The sequence below is a fragment of the Schistocerca americana genome, chromosome 5 (genome assembly GCF_021461395.2).
Source record: "Schistocerca americana isolate TAMUIC-IGC-003095 chromosome 5, iqSchAmer2.1, whole genome shotgun sequence".
Taxonomy (NCBI): domain Eukaryota; kingdom Metazoa; phylum Arthropoda; class Insecta; order Orthoptera; family Acrididae; genus Schistocerca; species Schistocerca americana.
Window position 1 is genome coordinate 82,775,109 of NC_060123.1, and position 23,035 is coordinate 82,798,143.

General features: G+C 43.6%; 1 protein-coding gene across 1 annotated transcript in view; it reads left to right on the forward strand.

The window, feature by feature from the left end:
• LOC124616214 (lachesin-like) overlaps positions 1 to 23,035 on the forward strand; it is a 954,519-nt gene that overhangs the window by 717,640 nt on the left and 213,844 nt on the right. The window contains exon 6 of the mRNA XM_047144518.1: positions 2,522 to 2,818. Within this exon, the coding sequence (XP_047000474.1) occupies positions 2,522 to 2,818 (297 nt within the window). The remainder of the gene's footprint in view (positions 1 to 2,521; positions 2,819 to 23,035) is intronic.

Here is a 23,035-nt window from a genome sequence, read left to right on the forward strand (position 1 = left end):
ATTTAGTGCTGCACATGTAAAGGTACTACATCAGTCATAAGTGTAACAAATCGTGAGGAAGTAATAAATAGGATTAGAACATCGAATTCCTTACGTTTTCATGGTGATGACGATTTAAACTGGATATTTTACATTTTGGAATCCCCAGAACAACTTAGTTCAGCCGCATTTGCAGTTAGAATGATGGGAAATCTTCGGAAGAGACAAATCAGTAAGTTGACATATGTTACATACTTCCACTCAGTAATCTCATATGGATTAATGCCCTGTGGTAACTCACCTTCAAGAAGGGAAGTCTTCATTGCTCAAAAACGTGCTGTAAGAATAACGTGTGGTGCTCTATCACGATCATGTTGTGGATATCTGTTCAAAGAGATGGGGATTCTGACTACTGCCTCACAGCATATTTAGTCCCTCATGAAGTTTGTTGTAAACAGTCGATTACAGTTGTAAAGGGACAATGATGGACCTGCTCGTAATGACACAACTAAAAGGGAAAAGTCATTCATTACTCCGAATTAAGGTTATCATTAACACAAAAAGGCGTACACAAAACAGAAAGTAAAACTGTTGATCACTTTCTCAGTGTTATAAAATATCACACAGATTAAGGTTATCTTTAACACAAAAAGGCGTACACAAAACAGAAAGTAAAACTGTTGATCACTTTCTCAGTGTTATAAAATATCTCACAAACAGCAAATTAAAATTTGAAAACAAACTGAGAATGTTTCTCATTGACCAGTCATACTTCGTAGAAGAATTTCTATTACTTGAATGTGTAAAAGCTGATGCGCAAGAATTAACTCACATCCGTATTTTTTTTAAATTATAAATGTCAACATGCAGCCACATTTCCTAATTAATTTGTGATGTGAATGTAAAATGTCTCGTTCTACAACACTTAGATTTATCGTGAAAAATGACCCATGGAACGCGAAACTAACTAGTGCATCTCCTGCAAACGTACCTTCACTTTAGCAGCGCTAGCTTTAAAATCCAAAGAAAATAACGTACAGCAGCGATATCGATAAATATAAAGTTCTACGCTACCTGCTTAACGACACACTCATTAGTTTCATTCATTTGCACTGCATTTGTGAATCGCAAAATAAAAGTATTCAAAGCAAGGAGATCGCTGGCTGCAGCTACTCATTAAAAACCGCACACCTTGTCTCAGTGAACAAAGCATGTTACCACTGTCAAACCGTATTTCATAAACCTCTTACTGCGCACGGTAGTTGGTGTCATAAGCGGCTACATTGTGTGTGTGGAGGGGGGTGGGGGGGTGGGAGGAGGAGAGTGCGCACAAGTTTAAAAGCTTTACTTTAAAAAGGTCAAAACTCTGTACAATAAAAATTGTGCCCAAACTTTCGTGCAGGACCCATTGCTGAGGCTATAAATAAATTTGGACAGCATTGTCTGTGCACTGCAGCGATCTGGTACTATATTTAGGTTAAAATTAGCAGTTGAAATCGAAATAATATTTATTTATTTACTAGTCTCGGCTTATGTTAAAACCATCTTCAGAATAACTTATGTTCTTTGAGTAGGGTCCGCCTGTAGCAAAACTCAATTTTGCTTTTTGTCCTAGACAAGTTTTACTGCAGTTGCAGAAATGAAACATGTCTGGGACGAAAAACAAAATTGTGTTTTGCTAAAGACGGACCCCACTCAAAGAATATATGTTACTGTTAAAGCAAACACAGACAAAAGAATGAGATTTTCACTCTGCAGCGAAGTGTGCGCTGATATGAAACTTGCTGGCAGCTTAAAACTGTGTGCCGGACCGAGACTCGAACTCGGGACCTTTGGCTTTCGCGGGCAAAGTATGGAAGGTAGGAGACGAGGTACTGGCAGAAGTAAAGCTGGGAGGACGGGACGTGAGTCGTGCTTGGGTAGCTCAGTTGGTAGAGCACTTGCCCGCGAAAGGCAAAGGTCCCGAGTTCGAGTCTCGGTCCGGCACACAGTTTTAATCTGCCAGCAAGTTTCACAGACCAAAGAGCTTCAACATCAAAATGATCATCTATAGAGCGTTTGGTCCCGAATGGCTGGTGCTGGCGGGTCCTCGGTTTTCTCCTGATACCGTGATCGCACACTGGGTGGCGAGACGGAGGAGCCGCCAGCACCAGTCATAGGGGGCCAAAAATACTGAAGATGCTTTTAACATAAGGAAACTCGTACATAAATAAATATTATTGCGATCTCGACTGTTGACCTAGAGAGTTTTCGGGCTATTATCTTGCAAGTTGGCCTCTTCCTCCTCATGATATGAGGCCTAGTTGTTGATGCCTCCGCCGGCCGTGGTGGCCGAGCGGTTCTAGGCGCTACAGTCTGGAACCGCACGACCGCTACGGTCGCAGGTTCGAATCCTGCCTCGGGCATGGATGTGTGTGATGTCCTTAGATTAGTTAGGTTTAAGTAGTTCTAAGTTCTAGGGGACTGATGACCTCAGAAGTTAAGTCCTATAGTGCTCAGAGCCATTTGAACCATTTGTTAATATGTGTGTCGTGTGTTGCAGTCCCGCCGATGCTATGGATCCCGCACCAGCTGGTGGGCGCGCCCCTGGGCTACAGCGTGACGCTGGAGTGCTTCACCGAGGCGCACCCCACCTCGCTCAACTACTGGACTCGCGAGGACGGCAACATGATCCACGACTCGGCGGGCAAGTACAGCATCTCCAACACGGCCGGGTCGCCCGCCTACAAGACGCACATGCGGCTCTCCATCATGAACATCCGCGAGGCCGACTACGGCACGTACAAGTGCGTCGCCAAGAACCCTCGCGGCGAGACGGACGGCACCATCCGGCTATACAGTGAGTGGGCGCTGCTGCGCCGTGCTCCAGCCAAAGCTCGCGCTCTCGCCACGCTTACCTCCACCAGGACCAGAGCAACGCGAGGGGGCCTCTCCTTATACTTGCAGTGTAACAGCTTCACAATTACTTCAACACGGAGGGAGAGTTGTAACAGGTTATTTCCACCTGAAAAGTATTTACACTGTAAGGCAAAAATAAGGTGTACCATGAACCAATAATCCAAATGGCACGGAGATTGCTAGATGAACAGACAGACAAATGATTACAATTTCAAATAATTTGAATGATTTATTAAAGAGAAATGAGCTCCACAAATTCAGCAAGTGGATAACACACTGTTTTTTACGAACCATTTGGGACCGAAAGGCCTCATTGTACCAACGGACCACACGCCCCGCCCAGCCATTGTACTTCAAAGACACTCGCTAAGTGCACGGAAAACAAATTTCTTCGCCTGAAATGATTCAAAATATTTTTCTATAAACCTCACACGTGACCAGTTATTAACTAAAAATGAATCAGTGTAATCAATGTAATTCGTGCGTTCTGCCCATCTACGAAGACGTACATTAAATGATAAGGCTGAGTCATTACAATTTGATATTGGTTCTGCATCTGATTTAGTAATATATATTAGAGCCGTTTTCCTACTCCTACACTTCTGCACATCAAAAACACCATTTATACTTCCAAACATAAATTCAAGTCCACTTCTAACCTCAGACAAAAGTTTACCCTCGGCAAGCTTTAAATATGCATGTATATGTGACGAATTACCTCTTGCGAAAGGTTCCTCTGATAAACAATATTCAATAACGTTCCAAATAGCCAACACTGTATTGATAACATGCTGTTTACCACCAACAGAGAAAGAATCAACTATGATTAGAAACGTTTCATTACGCCTCTTTGCTCAGAATTTGGCTTTGGTGGTTATGATCCTCGTGTCCATAATGTTATTGTGTTCGAGGAATTTGAGTGGCAAAGGTGGCGTCCTTACGCGTCTATTTTGAAACGTATTGTTGAAGGACGTCCAGTAACCGTCAATGTTAAAAATAAGCCAGGAATGGTTATAAAACACAGAGGGCTTGTTGTATTTGCGTCTAATGAATTTACTATTGGTGATGAGGCATTAATATCACGTTTAAATGTTGTGCACGCTGACTGCCACATAATTCATTGTTTACAAATGAAGGAGGAGGTGGCGTCGGACACGTCGGACGTTGAGGCCGAGGAGGAGGTTGTATGCATTTCGTCGTACGAGGATCCACCTGTGGCCCTCATCCTCGAAATCCCGAGCTGCTTAGAGTTCCAGGCCGTAATGTTCCAAGCATTCTCAACTGAGGAGAGACCCAGCGACGTTGTTGGCCAAGATGGTGACTGGCACGCCCGAAGATCAGCAGCAGAAGGCTCTCGCCACGTGTGAACGGGCATTATCTTGCTGAAATATAAAGCTAGGACGGCTTTCCATGAAGGGCAACAAAAAGGGGCACAGTACGTCGTCGGACTGCCCATATGCTCTAGGGGTGTCACGGATAACAACTAAAGCGATCCTGCTATGAGCATCACTCCTCCTTATTTGGTCGTATGGCGACAGACAGTCGGGCAGCTTCCTCACCACTGTATGAGGCGTCTTCACACACGTCTATACTGGTCATCACGGCTCATCACTGGAGACCATTGTACTCCAGTCAATGAGACTCTAGGTCGAAGACGTGTTTGGAAAGTCCCCAGACAGCAGTAATACCAAGCTAGCTGTCGTCCGCTATACTACCGGACAACCAGGACTGATGGTTTGACGTGTCATTTAATTTCATAGTGTCACCCCTTTGGTTGCCAGCTGCGGAAACCTTACAGTACAGCAGTACGTCGATGTTATTCTACGCCCCTTTCTGTTGCTCTTAATGGGAAGCCATCATGGGTTTACATTTCAGCAAGATAAAGTCCGCCCGCAGACAGCTCGTGGTCGTGCGGTAGCGTTCTCGCTTCCCGCGCTCGGGTTCCCGGGTTCGATTCCCAGCGATGTCAGGGATTTTCTCTGCCTCGTGATGACTGGGTGTTGTGTGATGTCCTGAGGTTAGTTAGGTTTAAGTAGTTCTAAGTTCTAGGGGGCTGATGACCATAGATGTTAAGTCCCATAGTGCTCAGAGCCATTTGAACCATCCGCCCGCAGGACGGGCACCAACGTCCAACCAAATCAGAATTTTGACGACCTAATGCGCCAATTAGACACAATTTAACAGGATGTTCCTCAGTATTAAATTCAACAACTCTGTCAATCAATGGCAAACCGAATAACTGCTTGCATTAGAACCAGAGGTGCAGCAACGCGTTAGCGACTTGCTCAATTTGCTGAGCTATTTCTCTTGAATAAATAGTACAATTTTTCTGAAATTATAATTTTTGGTTTGTCTGTACGTATACATCATACCTACCGATTTCTGTTCCATTCGTGTAATTCGTTCGTGGTGCGTCGTTTTTTATGTATGAGAATACATATCCAGCGGGTGGACATGAATTCTCGCTCCCAGACTTCATATTTTCATTTGCAGCATATTAACACTACAAAAGCCATCTGTAATACAATTTCATGCTTGACATATTTTCGCTACAAAATATACATCAAATAATACCATTTTGCAATACTGTTAAGACGTGCGCGACAAATATCTTCATTCAGTACAGTCTAACGTTCAGTCTCAGTGCAGTGGGTAAATTATTGTTAATATTTACAGCCAATACTCGCAGTCTGCTCTCATCCATTAGAGCTCCCACGATTACTCAGTCAGCTCCAAAGTTCGTGAGCGAACGCATATGTAGTATGCAACAGTGAAGGTTATGTACAGTGAAAAGTTGAAATCCGACCTACTAAGTGGAAGAAACCTGTACTACGTGCATCTAGTGCATACAGAAAACATGTGGAAACATGAAAGTGTATAAAATGACCGTAAATGTAAGAAGCACGCAATCTTATCTTTTTAAAAAGCTAGGTAAATTAAGTGAGCTGCCAAAATTCTACAGATCTCCTATAAAAATATGAGTAATTAAAATCATTTTTGTACAACTTATAAGGCTAGGTGCAAGTTTCACTGCTTCTCTTAATACTCACCAGCATTATACACTGAAGAGCCAAAGAAACTGGTACAGCTGCCTAATATCCTGTACGGGCCCCGCGAGCAAGCTAAAGTGCGGCAACAGGATGTGGCAAGTAGTCGACTAATGTCTGAAGTAGTGGTAGGGGGAACTGACACCATGAATCCTACAGGGCCGTCCATAAATCAACAAGAGTAAGAGGCGATGGAGATCTGGAGATCTCTTCTGAATAGCACATTGCAAGGCATCCCATATATGCTCTATAGTGTTCATGACTGGAGAGCTTGGTGGCCGGCAGACGTTTTTAAACTCAGAAGAGCCACTCTGTAGCAATTCTGGACGTATATGGTGTCGCATTGTCCTGCTGGAATTGATCAAATCTGTCGGAATGCACAATGGACACGAATGGATCCAGGTGGTCAGAAGAATGCTTACGTACATGTCACCTGTCAGAGTCGTATCTAGACGTATCAGGGGTCCCCTTCACCCAACTGCACACGCCCCACACCACGACAGAGCCTCCACTAGCTTGAACAGTCCTTTACTGACATGCAGGGTCCATAGATTCATGAGATTGTCTCCTTACCCCTACATGGCGATCAGCTCGAAACAATTTGAAACGAGACTCGTCCGACCAGGCAACATGTTTCCACTCATCAACAGTCCAGTGTCGGTGTTGACGGGATCTTTTTCCGGCCACAGCGGTGTCGGAGATTTGATGTTTTACCCGATTCCTGATATTCACGGTTCACTCGTGAAATGGTCGTACGGGAAAATCACCACGTCATCGCTACCTCGGAGATGCTGTGTCCCATCGCTCGTGCGCCGACTATAACACCACATTCAAACTCACTTAAATCTTGATAACCTGTCATTGTAGCAGCAGTAATCGATCTAACGACTGCACCAGATAGTTATTGTCTTATATAGGCGTTGCCGGCAGCAGCGCCCTATTCTGCCTGTTAACGTATCTCTGCATTTGGATACGCGAGCCTACACCACTTTCTGTGACACTTCAGTTTATTTAAAACGTTGCCAGCGATTCTGAAGTCGGTTGATACCTTTAGTTTCGTCATTTGCGACAATGGTTCAAGTGGAGCGTTCTAGTGCCCGACGAATCTCTGTAACAGTTCTGCAGCGGATGCTATGAAGTCCTTCGTGCAATTATTAATCACGTTGAAGTCACAAGGGCTCAAGTCCGTTCCGTGTGGTAGGTGGTACATCACATCCCCACCCCCGCCATCGAACGTGTCAGTCACAATCTGCCTCATATTCATCCGAGCACAGTTTTGCACAATTATGGGTAAGTCCTGCAAAACGTTTCTCCGCTCCTTTCTCTAAACTGTTCGCAGTGTATGCTGAAAAAACTAACAGCTTACAGAAACAAGTGGTGACACTTTCTGCACGACCCACCAGTCATTTTGTATGACTAAACTCGCCACATACAGAAGGGTATAGTCCCATCGAATGAACAAATCATTCACAGCTTGTGCCATACGTGCCAGAGTTTAGTCCTGCAAAATGACGGTTGTGTAGTGCAGAAAGTGTCACACTGCTGTACCCTTCACCAGATTCTCGGACATAAACCCTATGACTTCAACTTGATTCCTAAGATGAAAGGAGCATTCGATTCAAAGCCGTTACAGACATTCGTTGGCCGGTAGGTCACTCCACCCGAACCACCAACACAACTGGCGCTGCTGAGAGTAACCTACGACTTCCAAATCGCTGTCAACAGCTTATCAACAGTATTGATGACTACTCTGAACGACAGTAAAATCTTTGAAAAAAAAGCCTCTATTTTGCATAAGTTGTGAATAAATAGTTGTCACTATTAAAGTTTCAGTTCTCGTGATCTTCTTTTTATTATAGACCACTGAAAATTTTTAATATGGAAATGGGGAAGACTTCTGGTAGACACAAATAAAATATTCGGTTGCAAAAGACTGATCTTTTTCTTATCTATATGATTAAAAGTAACTGCAATGGTAAGAGTTAATTGAAGTAGAGTGTCAAGCGTAGGCATATTTCACGTTACATGTTAATTTTAGATTGTCCTATAAAACTGCAATAAAACTGGTTTCTTATAGCATAGTTGTCATAAAAGCAGGCAGCACGGTATTTCTGCAGCGTACTTAACGATTTCTGGTGAGACAAGTCAAATGATTTGCACAATAGCAGTCAGTAAAACTAAACTCTCAGGGAGATCACGCGGACTGGCCGTCCTCGATTTTCATAATATCTACTTACAGAATTCGAAAGTCAGCGCCCAGACATCATTTCGCTAAAGCTGCACGACACATTTCTCATAAACACTCGAGAACATTTCCTTAGGAGATCAGAAAAATTACTACAGGTCTTAAGCAAAAAACGTCTCCATCAACCGATATATTTGTCGATAGCTAAGTGGCGTGATAGTCTTTCGTCTGCGAAATCTCTGGTTCGATTTTCTCTCACAGCTTATGTCCACTTTTATTTAATTTCTGTACTATAAAATGAAAACATCAAATAACAAATATTGAATCATAATGTTTTAATAAGACATTTCAAAATTATGAATCGCATGAAAGTGCATATATTGACAATTAATTACAATTTGGTGCTAAACGTGAAATAGGAAATAAAATGTTTCTTTTATGTCCACAGACTGAACGGTGTTATTTATGTGCGTAATTAGATTCGTAAAAATAAGCGTTCGACATATCTGTATAAAATGTTAATTTATTTTCAAGTGGTTAGTAATAAAAACTATAAATATGTTATTTTAATTTAAAAAAAAAGATTATTCAGTATTCGTTAATTAACATTTCTCTTTGATAATAAATATAGAATTACCGGATTTTTACGCCATACATTGAGCTCCCGGCGATTCTCTATGAGCGATGGAAATGTTTTGCACTTAAAAGCGCTCGTAAATCTTCTGACCTCCATAGATCACTTTTGCGAGTTTCTTTAACACTTGTGTCCTACTGCTTTACGGAGATTTGTGTTAGGTTGTTGAACTCCAGATGTTATAAGAATGAAGTTCCCCTTGTGCGTGGCCAGAAGTCACCGCCAGGGCCGTCACACCTAACGTTACCCGGCGTATGACTCCCGGAAGTTGTTGCTACATGTAGCTTATGGTGCGAATGTAGACACCATATGTGACCAGTGTGGTACAGGCAGGTGAATAAATAACAGGGCGGCACGTCGCGAACTAACTGGCTTTGGACTTGGGTTGATAACTGGTGCAAGCCGTATGGGACATAATTAGGTGGGATTACACGAGAAATGTGGCTGCCAAGGTTAACAGTGTCTCTATTCTCGTAGAGACACGACGTTCGCACGCGGTAAATCACCGCGCAGGACGAGCACTGTTGTCTAAGGAACGGTCATCACATGATCTGCTGTGAATCACATCGACGGAAATCTGAAAGTGGAGCGTCACGGACCCATTGCTACCAAGATTGTACGCAAGCAAATGCACCACATAGGCCTCACCAGCCGACGACCAGGGTAACATTCAATCCCTCGCCACGGATTTTCACCACTCTTAAGGCGACCACACCTACTCTTCAACATCGGTTTCGTCCACACGTATTTTGTGTGCAGCCATTGGCCAGAAATGAGAAACACGAAGGTGAGAGCTGCAGTTGCACAAGCGTTTAGAAAAAAATAACATCTTCGGCACGGGTCGGGAGAGGGATGAGCTATTTAGATTAACGTAGTCTCCAGGCTACGGTTGGTGCAGCGGTAACAGTACCGAACAGTAAGCCGAGGGCCGTGGGTTCGAGTCCCTATGTGTAAACTTTCCAATTTTTACGTTACTTACAGATACGTTATAATACTTACTGGAATTAAGGAAAACGTGGAAGGGAGGACCCACCAATATAACTCTCTTTTCACACAACCTGTTTATTTAACAATATATATTAACTTTGTTTTACAGATAATCGAAGCATTTAACGACAAAATTTTCTTTAACAAAATGAACAAATTTATAAAATTCTTTTGACCTTAAACTTTAACTTGAATAATATTTTAATCTTCGCAATAGAAACCTGAAGTGCTGTACTGCAAAACAGCAAAATATATGCCAATGATAACAAGACGGGCGTGCTGCAGGTCCGGTTGTGTGAAACAGCGGTGTTTACTGCCGTGCTGGACACAGTCTGTCTTAATAAATGCCCTTCTGCAACACATAAAAACTATATAAGCACCATTGATAACAAGAGTGATTCAATTACTCAAAACATATGACTTAAATTTTAATTGGAAAGCTGTATGTCGAAAGGTTCGGGTTTAAGATACGCACCTGTGCTTAAAGGTTACACAGATTGGCAAACAATATGACAATGATAAGGATTACTTCAAAGCAACCAACCTCTTAATTTCAATCTGCAACCAAGGTGCGACTGGATCCCAATCCGTCCCTTCTGACAGTTTTATTTTCACTAAAGCCCTGGTGGCAGTTGTCTCTTAATATTTTCATAGTTAAACAGATTGTCAATCATTAAGACCGCTCTGTAGGAACGTCTTAAAACACTACTTGCGAACACTTGCTTCCAGAGAACTCACTAGGTGGAACCACAAGATCCAACTGAAATACACCAATAATGACCCGGTCTTTCAAACACAGAAACAGCCAGCTTATAACAACAGTTCGTTCAGATTGTAACTAACGACTGAGAAATGCAATTACAATCGAAGAACTGAAACGGTTAACAGCTAAATCTAACCACAAGGTCCCTCTTTTGTTTAACGGCAACCTGTGCCTTAGTACAACTGCTGTGGCTGTATTTACGACAAAGAGCTGATTAATTAGAACATTAAAGATCGGGTACAAACCAGAAATGAAAGACAATATAATAGAGGGACAAATTTTCAAACGACAACTAGTGTCTCAGTACAACACTGTTGAGTATATTAACGACCAAAGAGCCGACCGAGTAAAACTCTGAGGGTCGGGTACAAACCAACAAACCAGGAAATAATAAGGAGGGCACGTAGAAAATGAAACAAATGACCGAGAGGAATACAAAATGTTACTCCCCTTTATCAGCAAGCAATTCCATGGATCCACGGTGCGTCGCAGCGGTTACTGAGTGGTGACGATGAAAGCCAGGTAGAAGAGAGAAGCCAGGCCACGAGCGTTCGTCCGACACGAGTGTTGCCAACCAACCGACGGTATGTCGACGCTGACCCCGGTGAAGTACTCCGGTATCTTCGCCCCGCGCAGGCCCTCCTTGCGCAGCTCGTGGTTGCGGCCGCTCGGAACTCGTCACCACCTCTTGTTAATAATCCTCAACATGTGCTGTACAGTCGCAATGAAGTCGTGAGATGTTCAATTGACTCTTTTTTTAGAACATATTACGCGTTTCGGGACTACACCCATCTTCAGATATCTGTTACAAAAAAGTACAAAACATAAGTGAACAGCATACTCAACAAGTCTCAACGTTACAGAAAATGAGGTTTGGTCATATGAGTACATACCACAAACTTCAATTCCTTCCTAACCAACCAGGCGTACAGCCATGACAACTCGAAGAAAGTGTCGAATAACATATGACTGCGGCACGAGCAGTCTTGAAGCAGAGCGTGTACTGACGCTAAACAAGTCAACTAGCGGCGAAGCGCCCTCGATAGAGGGGACGGCATGGTCATGTGCTCCATGCGTTCACCGAGCGAGGTGGCGCAGTGGTTAGCACACTGGACTCGTATTCGGGAGGACGACGGTTCAATCCCGTCTCCAGCCATCCTGATTTAGGTTTTCCGTGATTTCCCTAAATCGTTTCAGGCAAATGCCGGGATGGTTCCTTTGAAAGGGCACGGCCGATTTCCTTCCCCATCCTTCCCTAACCCGAGCTTGCGCTCCGTCTCTAATGACCTCGTTGTCGACGGGACGTTAAACACTAACCTCCTCCTCCTCCATGCGTTCACATGTAATTTAATAATAATATACTAAGCATATAACTTCTAACAGGGTGTAATTACGACTAGAAATCGGAATAGTATTGTACTTCCGTATACCTTAACACTAAAATATTTCATAATTTTTTTTAAAAAACTTCAAAATTTCTTACATTGCCATACTATGCCTATAGCCAGTAGAGGTACTAAGCACAACTCAAACCATATGTCAATATAAAATAAATAATAGGTGGGGAGGGGGGGAGGTTCCCTTCTTGGTCACAGAGCCATTCGAGAACCGCTTGTGAACGTTTTCCTAGTTGGAAACTCTGCGTCGCTGCGAATCAGTTCCTGGACTGCCTGGATGTTTTCGTCTGTGGTCGATTGTCTTCCATCCCCATCAACATCACCCCAGTATCTGCTCTCTTGGTCAAATGGTTTGCAAAATGTCACTATACCCGAACATGAAATGGCATTTGGTACAAATTCTGAAGGAATTTTACGGTGAATCTGTGCGCAGTTTAGACGTTTTGTCCACAAGCATCGTACTGTCACGTGTAGTTGAACTTTCGAGTATGTTTGAAGTTGCCGCGGCATTTGACTCGCAGTTTACGGATGGAACTGTTACCCTCACCGCAGCAGAGAGGTGTCCGCAGACATCCCAGAACATATTTTGTATTCCGACACCTTTGTTGCATTATGATCTTAGAGGGTGGGACGACACTTTTGAAGTCTCCACTTGTGACATATCTACAAGTGGTTTGTCTACGGGAGCGTTGAGTGTGTAACCAGGTGCGTATTGTCCTTGATGGCGGACTATTCTGACACGAGCACGGACGTAATATAAAAGTAATAATCGCTTAGATCTTCAAGACAAAATAAAACTGTGCGCTGGACTCTAACACTAATCCGTAACTTTGCCTCGATTACTTCTCGGCTATCGAATTCCCCGAGTTCGAGTGCCGACCCAGCATAGATTTTTAAGCTGTCAGGAGGTTTCGGAACAACGCATTCGCTGCAGCAGTCCTCCGCGTTATCCTTTCTTCCACGACTGCTGGTCCCACAAAGAATGAATGAGAACTTCTGTGAAGATGTGCACGATGGGGGCGCCAATTGTCGTCCTTGAAGGCTAAAGCCTCGCCAATATGCTGCCGATATAGTTGCACTATCGGTCGGAGGCTGGCATTCACCTATCTTACAGCCGTTACGGCACCTTCTATGACCACCAGCGGCGTACGTGTGAAGAGAACGTGATGCCAATCCTGAGCGGTCCATTCGGTATGTTGTTGGGTCCATCTGTACCGTGGTGCATGATGTCGCGCTTGCAAAGCTGGACCTCGCCATGGACGTCGGGAGTGAAGTTACTCATTATGCAGCCAATTGCGCACAGTTTTAGTCGTAACACGACGTCCTGTGGCTAAACGAAAAGCATTATTCAACATGGTGGCGTTGCTGTCATGTTCCTCCCAGCCATAATCAGTAGGTAGCGGTCACCCATTGCAGTCGTAGCCCTTGGGCGGCCTGAACGAGGCATGTCATCGACAGTTCCTCTCCCTCTGTGTCTCCTCCATGTCCGAACAACATCGCTTTGGTTCACTCCAAGACTCCTGGACACTTTCCTTGTTGAGATCCCTTCCTGACACAAAGTAACAATGCGGACGCGATCGAACCGCAGTATTGACCGTCTAGGTATGGTTGAACTACACACAACGCGAGCCGACTGGAACTGATCGACTGGTCAAACCCCTCCGTCTAATAGGCGCTGGTCCTGCATGGTTGTTTACATCTCTGGGCGGGTTTAGTGACATCTCCGAACAGTCAAAGGGACTGTGCCTGAGATATAATATCCACAGCTTTTCTTCATGTGTGTATTTAAAAACCATACTGCTGTATTTGTTCATGACTCTAGCTAATGTTTTTCGCAAGATCCTTTTTCTTATCTTTTATAAATCTTCTGACGCTATTTTGCATGGAGATAAAATTAGTTCTTCGGACAAATAGTGAACTTTGGTGTGACAATTATATTTTATAGTAATAATAAATTAAGGGTGAGTCCGCCCTTTTGCAAATACACAAATTATTGTTTTGATTCATCACCCAAACATGTTTCATCACAGTTGTGGAATTGTCAGAGGGTTGTTCTATTAATCAAACAATAAAGAAACCAATGAGGGTGCCACAATCTTTGTGAAGCATGTTCGCGCGATAAATCAAAACAATAGTTTGTGTATGTTATTTTTCCTGCTGCCGCCCAGCCACCTCCCTGCTTGTGATGCGGTTCTGCAACCCACTTCATTTTAAATAAGGACTACCGCGTTTAGCGCGCGATTTGTTAACAACATGATGCGAATGATGAAGAGCGGCTCATAGACAGTTTCTTTTCGACAGTGACCTGTTAAAAAGGAATCTTTTATCACTTAAGGATGAGTCTTCCGGTGGCGCGAAACGAGTCGTGACTTTTAATAAAAAGTATTCTACCGCCAATGGGGTTTATTTTCTTTCAAAATAATTTGTATACTGGCGAAAAGGTGGACCGATCCATAATTCATCAAAACTAGAAAATGATAGTATTTTATCACACTTTAATTTGACATCCATAAAAATAGCTTTTCTATTGTATATATTTTTGATTGTCTCTGTTTTCATTTTCCCACTTATAATTTTAACTGCCTATATTTTTCTCTTCTTTTACTTGTATCTTCGCCAAAATATTCAAGGATACCTGTTTTCTTTGCTCACCATAATTGGTTTTTAAAATTCTTGGTGAATTGCTTTCACTGGGTTGTCTATACAATTGTATCTTTTCAAGCAATATTTATAGACCTACGTTCTCAGCTGTCTCCTTCGGAAGTTCTCCTTCGGAAGTTCTTGTCTTTTCTTTGCATTCCCTAAGTTTCCATCCACTGTTAAGAGATCATCTGCAAAGGGCAAACAGTTTATTGCTTCTTTCGAGCAACCCAGCTGGAGTTATTGATTAGCTTTGGGATTTTCTTCCTCCATTTTCCATTCTCTTATACCTTTTAAAAATGGCTCTGAGCAATATGCGACTTAACTTCTGAGGTCATCAGTCCCCTAGAACTTAGAACTACTTAAACCTAACTCACCTAAGGATATCACACACATCCATGCCCGAGACAGGATTCGAACCTGCGACCGTAGCGGTCGCTCAGTTCCAGACTGTAGCGCCTCGAACCGCACGACCACTCCGGCCGGCCTTATACCTTTTCCCAGCACGCAATTGAATAATATTAGTGACAAACTATCTCCTTGTTTGACTCCTGTCACAATATGGAGGGGACTTTAATAGTTGTTTTTAATAGTTTGTTTTATTATTTTCTGAGTGTTAGTATCTACTGATAATTTTTTCAAGGTTTTCAGCAGGGAATCTCTCTCTGCCGATCCATAGCCTTTTCAAAACCAGCCAATATAAAACAAAAAGAAAAACGTTAACGAGGGAAGTTCAGTTTGCCAGTTTCGTTTGCAAAAATGCATAATTTGTTGCGGTACGCTGAGGAATACTCCCACGTCAATTCCTGTAGTTTCGTGAAGTTCCGATCGGTGGCGACGCTATATCCTTCAAAATGGCGCGTGTAGCGAACGTGCGTCCCAAGCAGAGACTTTTCTTTGAGCTTCTTTTTTCGGAAAACCAGAGCATCGTAGACGTTTATAGTGCTTGCAGAAGGTCTACTGAGACATGACAGTGAACAAAAAGCACGGTGAGTCGTTGGGCAAGGCGTCTATCATCATAACAACGATGTTGCGCACACCTGCACGATCCCCCGCGTGCCGGCTGAACGCATACAGCTGTGACTCATGCAGTGTTGGAACGGGGGGACACTCTCTTTCGAGGTGATCGACGGATCACGGACACCTCTCTGCTCAACTGGGCGTCTCTGTAGGTAGTGTCAACAGTCACTTCGAGCACTAGGGGTACTCAGAGGTGTGTGCCTCTTGGGTTCGTTGATGCTTAACAGAACACAATATGGAGCAACTGTGTGGAATTGCTTGCACGTTACGAAGCTTATGGTGACAGATTATTGTCTAACGTCATGACAGATGATCAAATATGGGTTCATCACTACGAACAGGAAACAAAACGGCCATCCATATGGGAGGTTACCCTCATCTGTAGCATCTTGTAGTCAGCCTTACTAGATGAGTGGTGTGTCAAGCGAGTGCTTTCATTATTTGTACATCAGAAATATTTTCGTAATTTATCATACCCACTGCAACTATGCTTGAAATTAGAGCCCTAGCACCTATCAGTTAAGCTATAATTTATTCTCGCCTTTACCTCTTAACGCAACGGAATGGATAACGCATCTGACTAATAGCTTGTGCACGTTTCTGATGGACTCACTCCACCCTGGCAAGACCACATTTCCTTTCTGTGGCATACATTTTAATCTAAGCTAGGGCATATTAGCAAAACATGGAGCTTATGGTATAATGCCTCAACAAAATGGCTACCCACAACTCAATAATCAAGACCACGACTTCTTTCATATATCTCCTCTTTTATTACAATGAATTCTTTCATGTTAATGTTGCGTAATTTCTTACATTACACTTAAACACAGTAGTTAAACAAGGGATTCTCTACCCAATGGGAATGACATTACATAAGCATTTTACTATTCTATGGTCTCGTAATGTTTCTGTTTATTGCTACTGTGCACTTTCTGGATTAGTAAGGAATCTTTCGCTACTTCATCCTCTCCCATACTCTCATAAGCTCATTCATTAGCGACATAATGAATTTACTGAGTATCGGGCTGTACTAAGAAAAATCATGCTTGACCCACCGTATTTGAAACTAATTCCCTACTGTCTCATGCCAATCATACAGATTAAATATACAAAATAAATCACATTGGCAATATAAAACACATCTCAAAAACAAAATGTTTGGTTATCTACTTGTTCTACGTTCCCACATCAATCAATAGTCATCCCAGATTCAGATGTCACTGACCCACGTAATAAATTTCCCAACCACAAACTCTGGAGGATTTATGCACATCTCACTGTACAATGCGTCCCACATGGTGTTGCCGGGTAGATGGCTGACTCACCTTAATACTCTCTCAGAGTACCACAATATCAAGCTAGCATCACAAGGATATATCTCATAATGAAAATTTTTGGTATCTTAATTATCTCACACACGGACTCTCAACTGAAAGCTTGGACAAGCACTTATATAGTTTTTTTAATTGTCTCATAGTCAGGTTTTGAGACTCACACCGTACTCACCACGTTGAAGTGCTTGTCTCTAATTCAAGTTCTACAGACGCAGTTCTTAAATATTTTCAACTTAGATTTATACATGCAAGTACTTCATCTTAATATTACCGCACGCAAGTATTTCATCTTATAATTGCAACATGTGGTTTCACTGTGACCGTTGGTTACTTCCGAAGAATCCTATGTTCCCCATGAGTTTTATCTGCCTACCTTTTTCAAACAATTCACATGAGCCTCCCACCAAAAGTTTCTGAAAAGAGAAACCATTATTTTTGTCTACTCTTACATATTCCACGTGCATACCATTTTAATTTAAATTTGTTTTTATGGAGCACACATAAAACGCGTCTTCACACCACAGTAATCAGCGACAGTGCTGAAACCTGGCCGTTCATCCGGTTATCCCGCGATTCCACAGAAGTGGGTGAGGACCTTGCCACCGTATTGGTCAGCCACATCCCAGGCCCTCTAGTGCTGTGGTATACTTCCTCTTTTCCTCTCTTTGGTTCGGTCAAAGCTGTTCAGAGGACTATCTCAAAGATGACTGTAGAATCTATCTCCACTATCTGTGGTCAGCAGACGACCAGACATTCATTCAATTCACAAACATCACCGGACTGGATATAGGGATCTATTTTAAGGAAGGGCACATCTGAATAACTAAATAAATAACTTGTCATTCTTTCCTACGTTGGTATCCGGCCTCGGTGTATTAATAAAATAGTGTTATTATACAAAAAATGCTATTCGGACAATAATAACGAAGTATGAAGTTGTACATATATTCTATGTCGGGCAGTACTGTACGGTCTCACATGGAACAAGTTCAAAGTGGCATTCTCGGCCGGTAAAGTCATGGCAACAGGCTTCCGGGCCATGGATGGGTTACTATGTTTGATGTCCTCTCTCATGCTGCAACAACCTATAATGAGGCGTATTGTGCTACCCTCAGGAAACTGGAGAAACGACTTCAGCGTGTTCATTACCACAAAAATACAAGCGAACTTCCCCTTCTCCATGAGAACACAAGGCCTCACACAAGTCTGCGCACCCGAGAGGAGCTCACAAAACTTCATTCGGCTGTTCCCCCTGATCCATCCTCAAGCCCGAAGCTCGCACCGTCCGAATTCCACCTGTTCGGCGCAACGAAGGATCCACTCCGTGGGGAGCAGTACGAGGATGATGCGGAGGTTATTGATGCAGCGAGACGTTGGCTCCAACGTCGACCATCAGCATACAGGCCCTTGCAAAAATGGTTCAAATGGCTCTGAGCACTGTGGGACTTAACATTTCAGGTCATCAGTGCCTTAGAACGTAGAACAACTTACGCGTAACTAACCTAAGGACATCACACACATCCAAGCCCGAGGCAAGGTACGAACCTGCGACCGCAGCAGTCGCGTGGTTCCGGACTCAAGCGCCTAGAACCGCTTGGCCACCTTGGCCGGCAGGTCCTTGCAGCCAGGTAGCTTATGGCCGTCACAATGATCAGACATTATATTGAAAAACAGAGTTTTGTAGCCAAATGGTTCGGGGAATGGTATGGTGCATCGGAATCCTGATTAAAACGAACCTGATTTCAGAAAAGAAAGATGTGCTGTGTCACTTATTGAACGCTTCTCGCCGGCCGTTGGTGGCCGAGCTGTTTTAGGCGCTTCAGTCTGGAACCGCGCGACCGCTACGGTCGCAGGTTCGAATCCTGCCTCGGGCATGGAAGTGTGTGATGTCCTTAGGTTAGTTAGGTGTAAGTAGTTCTAAGTTCTAGGGGACTGATGACCTGAGATGTTAAGTCCTACAGTGCTCAGAGCCATTTGAACCATTTTTGAACGCTTCTCGTATTTCAGAGTTCGATTTTGCCACTATCTCTATACCATTAAATAACTTAAGTGCTAGTCGGGTAGGTGTCTTTCTTTAAAAGCTACAGAGCAACTGTGTGTTTGGCCGCGTTCTGCTGGCACCAGCACGTGCTGCGCCCACCCGCTGTCGGCGGCAGAGCTCAGCGGAGCCGTTCCGGCGCTCCGGCGCGGCTATTTCCGCCTGCCAGATCGGCGGGCCAACAGGTGTAAAGCAGGCCGTCGGCAGGCGGCAGGCGGCAGGCAGGTGGCGATAGGAGAGTGAGGCGGCGCGCAGCGGCTGCCGGCTCCCTGGGGAGGGCGGCTGCACACACAGCCCGCGCGCCGCTGAAAGCCAAAGCCGCAGGCCCGGCGGGCCGGCCTCGCGGGGCGCACGCCTCGCCGATTCCCGCCAACGTCAGAACGCCGCGGCGCCTCCTATCCTCAATAAAAGAGCTGCCGGGAGGAATGAAGTGGAGGGTGGGGGGGGGGGGGCGGTGCGTCGCCGCGCTGAAAGGCCCTCTATTCCCCAGCCAAACGTGTTTATGCTCGGGGAATTCTGCGAGGCGGCCATGCGTGACCGCACCCCAAACGTAGCCGTCTTACTGGCGAAAGCAGCCCACTTCCGAGGGCCAAGAGCAGTAAGCAGGGAATGTGCTACGAGGACATACATCCTAACCAGTAGTAGCAATACCTCTAATTCGTGGAATAAAGTGAAAGGAATTATAACGAAACCGGCAAACGAAGCACTAGTATATAACAAACGGAACGTAGGATACACTACTGGCCATTAAAATTGCTACACCAAGAAGAAATGCAGATGATAAATGGGTATTCATTGGACAAATATATTATACTGGAACTGACATGTGATTACATTTTCACGCAATTTGGGTGCATAGATCCTGAAAAATCAGTACCCAGAACAACCACCTCTGGCCGTAATAACGGCCTTGATACGCCTGGACATTGATTCAAACAGAGCTTGGATGGCGTGTACAGATACAGCTGCCCATGCAGCTTCAACACGATACCACAGTTCATCAAGAGTAGTGACTGGCGTATTGGGGCGAGCCAGTTTCTCGGCCACCATTCACCATACGTTTTCAGTTGGTGAGAGATCTGGAGAATGTGCTGGCCAGGGCAGCAGTCGAATATTTTCTGTATCCAGAAAGGCCCGTACAGTACCTGCAAAATGCGGTCGTGCATTATCCTGCTGAAATGTAGGGTTTTGCAGGGATCGAATGAAGGGTAGAGCCACGGGTCGTAACGCATCTGAAATGTAACGCCCACTGTTCAAAGTGCCGTCAATGCGAACAAGAGGTGACCGACACGTGTACACAATATCACCCCAGACCATCACGCTGGGTGATGCGCCAGTATGGCGATGACGAATACACGCTTCTAGTGTGCGTTCTACGCGATGTCGCCAAACACGGATGCGACCATCATGATGCTGTAAACAGAACCTGGATTCATTCGAGAAAATTATGTTTTGCCATTCGTGCACCCAGGTTCGTCGTTGAGTACACCGTCGCAGGCTCTCCTGTCTGTGATGCAGCGTCAAGGGTAACCGCAGCCATGGTCTCCGATCTGATAGTACATGCTGTTGCAAACGTCGTCGAACTGTTCGTGCAGATGGTTGTTGTCTTGCAAACGTCTCCATCTGTTGACTCAGGGATCGAGACATGGCTGCACGATCCGTTAGAGCCATGCGGATAAGATGCCTGTCACCTTGACTGCTAGTGATACGAGGCCGTTGGTATCCAGCACGGCGTTCCGTACTACCCTCCAGAACCCACCGATTCCATATTCTGCTAACAGTCATTGGATTTCGACCAACGCGAGCAGGAATGTCGCGATACGATAAACCGCAATCGCGATAGGCTACAATCTGACCTTTACCAAAGTCGGAAACGTGATGGTACGCATTTCTCCTCCTTACACGAGGCATCAAAACAACGTTTCACCAGGCAACGCCGGTCAACTGCTGTTTGTGTATGAGAAATCGGTTGGAAACTTTCCTCATGTCAGCACGTTGTTGGTGTTACCGCCGGCGCCAACCTTGTGTGAATGCTCTGAAAAGCTAATCAATTGCATATCATAGCATCTTCTTCCTGTCCGTTAAATTTCGTGTGTGTAGCACGTTATCTTCGTGGTGTAGCAATTTTAATGGCCAGTAGTGTATTATGCCTGACACTACACAGCCTGATCCAGCTGCCCTTCCAAAGGCCTTTATGCAACCCACATCGCCTTGAAATACGATGTGCGAGATTTTCATATTCTCTCGCTCGCTATGCACAAACTATTACTCCCACAGAAGAAATGGGCAGCACCTTTTATAGCAAATTCAATGCATTCAAATTTTGTACTGAAATACTTACACACTGGAGGCCACAGTTTTCGAATTATTCAAGAAAAGCGTGCTTGAAGGTCACTTTCGTAAGTTTTCTCCGAATAAGTTGCCAACTACAATCTCTAGCAGAAACATGTCTCTATAAAAAATTTAACTACATTAGATTTCCTACAAAAAGGTAATATTCATTTTTGTGAAACTAATACTCTGGATGTAGCGAGCAAGAGAACATGAAAATCGTGCACATGGTATCTGAAATTGTTGCAGATAGCACAAAACCCATAGGTATGGGAAGCTGAACTACTCTGTATAATAAATTGGACTTATAAACAGGGAAAGAAGGTAGGAAAGTTAGAGTTTAATGTCCCATAATGAGGAAGTCATTAGTGACCGAGCAAAAAATTGGAATGAGAGAAGAACGTGGAGGAATGCCGAAAATCGCAGCATTGCGACAAACTGGCGTCCAATTGAGAACCTGGACATTAAGTCACACCCAATTCAACAATTTGCCTTAAGCGAGTTAGGGAGATTCCCTAAAACCTGACTTGACTAAGAGAAGGAACAAGTATAAGTCAAGGTTAAGATAGGTACAGGGTCATTTAGAACACCATCACAGAAAAGTACAGACAGCATAAGGAATAATGAATGCGATATAGAAATAGACTAAGATAAGGAATGAGGGATAACATATACAGAAACGTTTAGAATTATAGTTTAAGATAAGAAAAGGATCAGTCATGATAAAAGACAGATCAAGCTGATGAAATAGCCAACGAATGAATATAATATTTCTGAGAATTTTACAAACCAAAAGACAACACCATCAAAGACGAATACTCTGATGAATTAGAAATACTAGCAGATAATGTAGCATCACAACATATGGAATACGAACCAGCCCTGATACAAAATAGACCAAACAAAGCTTTATGTTCATATGAATTGCGAGATGGGTACTAACAGAGCTATGGAAAAAAAATTAAAGATGAACTATTCAAAATTATAAACTATTTTTATTATCATGAGTCTCTCCCAGGTTATTCTGCAGAGCGTAAGGCAATACTCGCTCATAAATTAGAGATACAAGAAATGACTTCTTTTACAGACCAAGAAAAGCAATGTCATATGCTGCACATACGCATTTTAAAAAAGGAGAATAAAATGCAAGATACAAGTATAATGTGAAAAGGATCAGTTTCATTATTGACCAAAAATTGAAACTAGAGAATCTATCACAACATTGAAGAGGCCACTAGATAGAATTTTTGAAATAAAAAGAATAATTATAAAGCAGTTATTGACTTGAAGAGGTATTTTACAGAATTGTCTGCAAGATACCATCCAGGATATTGAACGATACACAGCTAGACTGGAAAGATAGAATAACAATATTAAACATATACGAACATCAAAGGGGAGAATATTTATTAGCGGAAAGCAGTATAAGTAGTATATCGGTGTCCACACATGCGCACTTTGCGTTTAATGCGGTATTTTATCTTGGCAGATCACAGGAGTCAACTGCAACTCATAATGCATGTTGCCTAGATGCAGCGGTAATGACAACACAATCCAAGATGGCGGTAAGCCACGGTCTCCACATCAGTGACGACATCATCACGTAAGTCAATACAACACTGCCATCGGCCTGCCTCCTCTCTGCTCCCACTAATCCTCCCCCTCCTTCTCCTCCTCCACTCTCGAGCAAAATTTAGTGCAATCTCAAAATAAAGCAGACAGTTACAGCGCAGTATTTCAGTGGACATTTAAATGAAATCACAATCACGTGACATGTCA